Genomic DNA, 7,388 nt, shown 5'->3' with positions numbered 1-7,388 from the left:
TATATATATATATATTTTTTTTTTTTTTTCACAATTTTTGTATAATTGCTCCTCAAGGGTTAGTTGATTTGTCACTTAAAGGCATATTTTACAATCTCAAAACTCCAATGAATCAATTACATGATTAGCTGACGATTATTTCAGTAATCAATTAATCAAAATTTATCCGATTAATTGTTTCAGCCCTACTGACAATCACAATTTTGGACTAAAATGTTCACAAGATAAACTTGTGTATATTGTGACTATTATTGTGGCCGTTTTCCAGAAAGTCTAATTCTATAAAATAGAAAAAAAAAACAGTCTTTTAACATTGATTTCACTAAAACTAAAAAAAAAAACACCTTATTAGAAAGTCTTGTTTTTATACTTCATCTGATAGGAGTACCATTTAAGAGCCTTCGTACCAGAGTATTCATATTTCTTATCCCACAACATTTCTTTATTTGTAGCAATAGGTTAACATAAAGTAACACAAAGTAACTCTACATGATTGGCACATGTACAAAATTTGAACCACTGAATATTGAATTTGTTCCTCTTCAGTATATAGGGAAAAAAAATCATAATTTGGTTTAACTGTATACTTTGACTGGGTAATCCTTGCACAGTCAAGAACATGCCTTTGTGAATGGGATGGCTGTCCCATTTAATGGTGAACCTACATCCAAGTTCTAGTCTTCTACTACTTTCATTCATTTTTCACCACCATTTGAACAAGTTAAACATTGCTCTGATCCTATCAGACCATCTTTCAGATGTCAGAGCTTTTGCCTCAATAGCTGGTGAAATAATACAGACTTTCTTATGGTTTTCCTTCAACTATAGCATTTATTCAAATCTCATAAGGTAAAAAATATTCTCCAGAGTGTTTGCTTCAGTTTAGGTGGACAGTCATGTTTCTGTGTACTTGCATCTATGACAGTTTTAATAAGTTAATCTGTCTATGTTGTATTGTGCTCATATTTATTCAATATATTGTGAAAGCTGTTGCATAACAATCAATCAAAATATTATAAAGTTTGTTGCTTTAGCATGGCAAAATGTGGAAAGGTCCTTGAATCTTAACAATAATTCCAAAGCTCTCTGTATGTAAGATTTGCATAGATTTCATAACGTAATTTCAAAGTATTTAAACTAGACCAGCAAGTTTATTTTCAGTTTTGACACATGATTTTACCAGGATGGCATTTAAAGAAGAAGGTGGATGAGGTGGGGCATATGAAACTCAAAAGCAGAAGTGGACAAATAAGAAGTTTCCTGCCCTAAACCCAGAAAAACAGTGCAATAATTACTTCTTCATGTCTCTAACTACGTTGCTTGCTGTTTTGTATCTTAGGGTTAGGTGTAGGGTCAGGGTTAGAGTTAATGCGCATGCGCAAGGATATCTTGTCTCGAGGCAAGACGTAAAAATACGACGAAATACCACGAAAAAACGTCTAAAACGTACGAAATTACGGTGCATAACTTTTCTTACGATTTCATACAAACTGATAATGAGAATATGTTGATAAAGGTGAAATAAAAATACTGCAATTTCTCTGATGGAGGTGGGTGTTTTTAAAGAAAATTAAGAATAGAAATATCATGCCTATCAAGCATTTATGTCACTAACTTAACCTGAAACGTGTTAATAAAAAAAATGTATTAACACATGTATGCTCTGATGCATTTATAGTGCAACAGTGAGTGAAACTGATCCTCAATCACAGCTGATTAAGGAAGACTTTGCCTACTCTAAACTCAGGATGATTTGTCAGTTTCTTAAAAATAGCTCCGTAAATAAAACTATTTTCTGAAAACTTAAAAAGTATCAGGCAAGTAAGAAAATCAACACACTCTTGTTCTTTTTAACATAATCTTCACCTGAAGCCTGGAAATTTTAAGAAGCTGCAAGGCTTTTTTTTTTCTTTTCTGAGGAAAATTTAACAGCATTTTGGAGAAAGTGGTTTTCATCAGGCATTGATTAAATGTTAATTGGCCCAGTTAAGGACCAAAGTGGTTCTCGGTGTTCAATTATTTCCAGCTTTAATGTTTTATTAATACACCTTTTAAACAGACAGAGCATACATGTGGTTGCGTAGGATAGTGATGCACTAACATCTGCTGTAATCACAGATCTTGGCTGATCATCTCAGGTGATGCTATGCATAAATATGCAAGCTTGGACATCGATTGCATGAGGCTGGAGATCCCCACTTCATTTCATCTAAAGCTTCTCCTAACATTTTATATATATATATATATATATATATATATATATATATATATATATATATATATATATATATATATATATATATATATATAAAAACAAACAAAAAAACCCTAGCTTGTGACTGCTTTTAATTAAAATACAGCCGGAGGGATGAGGAGGAGATGCTGATGTTGGCGCAGAGCCAGATGACGCATCCTCAGTCCTTAAGGTGGACAAAATGATTAAAACCCTTTAAACCGCTCCCTCTTTCATTCATTATACAGATTCAGTGGACTGTGAGGACCTGGAAGGGGTGTGAAATCACATTAAAACGCAGAAGAAATTGGATTATATAAAAAAAAAAAAAAATCCCGCAATGAGCTTCGTTGGTGTAAATATCTGCACCCACCTTTTTCGATCTCCGCCCGGATGTTCTCAGTCTGTCTGTGGCGAGCCGTCCGTCCGATTATAATCAGCAGAGAGTATTTGTGGGGACAAAAGTCCTGTGTTGCGCTCTTCTGCTCCTCCTGGACCTCCCTCTCCAGCACCCGGCTGCACGCCATGTTGGGTGTGATGTCATTGGGAGAAAATTAGAGCGCACAAGCGCCTGTGCGCCAGCGGAGGGCCGCTGTGATGGAATGCCTTTGTGAATGCTTAAGCGACGTAAATATGGAATGTAGAGTAGATATCAGCTTCAGTATTCTGCTGAAAAGGATTAGACAAGTCTAACAGTGAAATGATGGATGGATGGATGGATGGATGGATGGATGGATGGATGGATGGATGGATGGATGGATGGATGGATGGATACTAAATTGTCATATCACTTCCTCCTAAACAGAGAATTTGTTAACAGCAAAGACATCATTTGCAGTTAACTTACTGAAGATAAAACCATTGGTGGCAGGGTTGTAGTCAAGAACACACTAACCAAGACCTAAGAGTACTGAGACAGAGACATGGCCAATACCTTTGGAGAACAAGACCAACCAAAGCTCTAAGCAAGGGCGCCACTGCCACCCTGGGCTATGCATAGAATCAAGAAGGGCTAGGACCATAAACCTTTATGACTTTGTGGAAGGGTTTGCCAAAAAGCATAGTAACAGGCGAATAAAGCTGTTCTGAAGCCTGATAACCAGAGTTGTTGACTGTGGATCTTTGCTGGAAAGTATTATTTTTGTTTCACATTAAGGTTAGATTTAAATGTTTCTTACAAATTCAGTGTAGCTGTGTAATCAGAACAAGACTATTGATCCCTGTTGGGATATTCCTGTTACATATGCAAAGATATCATTTCTGTTCTTGCTTTTATTTTTATCTGCCAGTATCTGTTTTTCCCCAGTAATTTTTTGTTTTCAAAAAATGAATAAATGTACAACTTATTTCAAATATAAATAAAACACAACTATTGTTCAACTCAAAATGTGTGGTCTATGTCTGTGCATATTAGATCAGTAGTAACATTAATAATCACACAATAAGCCAAAAGATATGAGTAGGTGTTTACTTAGATCTTTATAATAGTTTTCCACAAGCAGTTTTACCGTAGCAGTAGAATAAAACCCTGAAATTATGTTTCCGTGTGCCACCCCAAGAATTTAACAGGCCCCATCTGGCCTACCCTATGAAACATTTCTAGAGGCGCCCCTGGCTCTAAGGCGGAGGTCTTCAACAGGTACTGCATGAGCGTCGCGAAAAATATTTTTTTTCTTTATATTCCCCCCTTCAATATTTTCCACTATTTGAAATGTCTTTAAATACACATTTACATGAATTCAACACACTGTAGCAAACAGATAAATGGAGGCAGAGGATTTGTTTCAGTCATCAATGCACATATTCAGCGACACACAGGAGCTCTTTCAAGCCGGGCACCGTTTCATTAACACCTGTCCCATCAACAAGGAATCCGAAATACTTTAATTATCCCAGGGCAAAATGACTTTCGTTACATGACTCCATCTATAATAGAGTAACTATAGAACCAGTCTGATATACCACAATTTCATACAATATTTATAATTAGTGGGTCCCTGCTCCATCTCGCCATCAGTATGGGTGTTCTTGGCCTGGAAAACGTTAAAGACCCCTGCTCTAAGATAATGTCTCTGTACTCTTGGTTTCGGTTAATGGTGGTCATGATTGCAACAGTAATGGGCAGTTCTAGACAGGGGCCAAAGTGGGCCAGCTTGCCTGTTGAACTGGTCCTGAATCCTGTGCTTAAAGATAGTGGAGAATTTTCGTGAATTTTTTAAAAGACCCGCCCTCTCCACTTAAAAAAAAAACTGCACATGTACAACCCTGTACCCTATTAAACACATGCAAGAGCATGCAGAAGCCCATTTCTCCTCGTTCACGCTTTGTTTAAAAGTTGCTGGTTGCATCGCTCATACAAGCTCAGCTTTTTTATTGTCATTACACTGTCAAAAGTACAGAGCAACAAAATGAACTTCCTGCATTTAACCCATCCCCTTGGGGAGCATTGGGATGCCATTGTGCGGCGCCCAGGGAGCAGTGTGGGGTTAAGGGTCGTGCTCGGGGACCCAGTGCAGCTGTAGGGATCGAACCAGGTACTTGCAACCCTCTCAGAGAAAAGTCGTACTGCTCTAACCACTAGGCCAACACTCCAAACACACAAGATTACTTTCCAAATTAAGATTTGAAATTTTTCCAGACTCACCACCACTAAGTGAAAATGGGGCTGAGCACGTACGACGGCCTTATGAAAACAAAGCACCAGAATGTTTGACAATTAGGAGGACCACTTATTTTGACGATCCACCTGAAATAGAACATCCTCCACTATACCTCTAAGACATAATAATAATAATAGTTCACTCCCACAGACCCTTAACCCCCGCACTGTTCTCCGGGTGCCCCATTATGGCAGCCCACTGCTCCCCAACGGAATGGGTTAAGAGCAGAGGTAAACTTTACAATATGAGATCAATAAAGTTAAACTATTATTATAACCAAATTGAAAAAGTACACTTATTTTATACAATTAAATTAATCAGTTATGCTTAAGTTCTTATTTTTATTTGCGTTATACTAATTGTTATTTAATATAATCCTGAAATTTAATATAATCCTGAATTATAAAATTGAGTCAATATTCCAAAAAACAGCTTTGCTTTATATTTTAGTAATTATATTTTTAGCAGCTATTTATTTATATTATTAATAATATTTCATATTAGGCAAATAAAATTAACATTTTCAAACCAATGATACACATTTTTAATGAGAATAACAAGTTCAAAAAAAACATTATGTCATGGAATTTCCACTTCATTCAGTACAAAGCAGCTCTCATAATATATTTTAAATCATAAGCTATTGCCGTATTTTTCTTGTCTGCTTTCTTGTGCCCCTATGAAATCATAAGGGACACACCCTGAACCCCATAAAACATTTTGTCTAGAATCATGGAGATAGCTCAATACCAAATTGATAAAACATTTATATCTAATTCCACTTCCCCACATAGAAAGGAATGAGAGACAGAGGTTGATGCTGCTGCTTGCAGTCTAACTGCTGATCAGAGCTTATTATGCATTAATCCTGTCTTTCTAATGGGAAGATTGACAGGGCCACTGACCACAGGGTAATCAACAGACACACTGTATGCAGATGGACAATCTGTCTCCATTTACACAAAATAAAAAGAGTACAAGTATAACCTGCACATGAGGAAAGCCCAGAACTCGGACAGAAAAAGAGAGCATACAGGCAGATTTAGAGTGCATCAATCTGATGGAAGAAGATAGCAAAAACCTTGTAAAATTGTCCTTCATGTAGTGGTGGACGGCCATTAGAGGGCGCTAGAGCACCGCCCCACCGACCAAATGGTTTTGATTAAGACATAAAAAAATATATAATTTTATATAATAGGCCTACTAGAGCAGGAGCATTTAGAGTTAAAGAAATTTAGAGCGGATCTTAAACACAAGCTGTCTATGGAAATTCATATAACAGACTCGAACACAGAGACCCAGACAAAATAAGCCAACTTCTCTCGAATTCATACAAAATGAGTTGGATCAATTTAGGGCTAAAACAGAATTTTAAGAATATATTATCCTATAAATTAAAAATCACTATTAAAGTAAAACAAGTGTCAGTTAAAATCATTAAATGATGAGCTTGTTAATAACAGTGGGATCCTGTTGTGTTTTAGTTTGATTTCTGGTATCTTTTGGGCATTTCATTTTGTGTGCATTTTGAAAACTTTAAAATGTAGTTTAAATGTCTTTATTCTTATCATGGTGTTGTCTGTTGGACAGTAGGATTGAAAATTGTTTGCACTTTATGGTACAGGTTGTGACTGTCCTTGTGCTATGAGGAAGTATGTTCTTTAGCCCAGCTGATCTTTTGCAAGTGTGGATGTCCACTGAAATATGCCTTGAAATCGATTAAAACACCTTGTGGTCAATTCGATTCATGCCTCATCCTTTTTTGCATTAAATAACTCAAACTAACTAAGTAACTTTTACTCAAATTACATTTTAAATGAAGTAATTTTGTACTTTTACTTTAGTAAATTTTGAGATGGGTAATTTTAATTTTACTCTGAGTAAAATTTAGGCAAAGTAAAGATACTTTTACTCAATTACAATTTTTTAGTACTCTTTCCACCTCTGCTCCCCTAGAGCTGAATTCGACAATGACCAGCAAGGTTTTTACATTTTTACATACGGTAACATTTAATTCCACAGAAGTGAAAATGTGGCGCTGTTTAGCTCAGGACCACGCTGTTTGTGGTCTCGGGGGAGTCATAGTTTCAGCAATTAGTCTGGACCCGTTTTTTTTTTTTTCTCTTAAAAACTGACATGGTGATTTGAACGGATTAGGAATGCAGAAATTTTTAATATCACTAATTTTTCTCATTGACAACATCTCAACTGCACAGTTGTTCAACCTGTTGCTCATCCACATGTATATCAACACACTTGGCCAAATGCACTCAATCTCTGACTTCATTTATGTTATATAGATTTTATTTTAAGGTCTATCAGTCTGTCACTATTGTAATTGTTTTAGTATTACAGTTATGTTGCTTGCCTCATGCTGCTAAATTAATTTAAATGTTAAAATACTAGTATTTTTTTTTATTCCCATGATTATAAAAAAAAAAAAAAAAAAAAAAATACACACAAAAAGAAACAAAAAAAAAATCTGATCCGTTCAA

The 7,388-nt window shown here is 35.8% G+C and overlaps 1 protein-coding gene across 1 annotated transcript in view; it reads right to left on the bottom strand.

The window, feature by feature from the left end:
- LOC107104301 (microtubule-associated protein 1S-like) overlaps positions 1–2,761 on the bottom strand; it is a 16,822-nt gene extending 14,061 nt beyond the window's left edge. The window contains exon 1 of the mRNA XM_015404283.1: positions 2,607–2,761. Within this exon, the coding sequence (XP_015259769.1) occupies positions 2,607–2,760 (154 nt within the window). The 5' untranslated portion in view covers position 2,761. The remainder of the gene's footprint in view (positions 1–2,606) is intronic.
- Between the last annotated feature and the right edge of the window lie 4,627 nt (positions 2,762–7,388).

The sequence above is a fragment of the Cyprinodon variegatus genome, unplaced genomic scaffold (assembly GCF_000732505.1).
Source record: "Cyprinodon variegatus isolate N-32 unplaced genomic scaffold, C_variegatus-1.0 Scaffold1681, whole genome shotgun sequence".
NCBI lineage: Eukaryota > Metazoa > Chordata > Actinopteri > Cyprinodontiformes > Cyprinodontidae > Cyprinodon > Cyprinodon variegatus.
The sequence above is the reverse complement of the archived record's forward strand: the minus strand, read 5'-3'. Positions and strand labels throughout refer to the sequence as shown.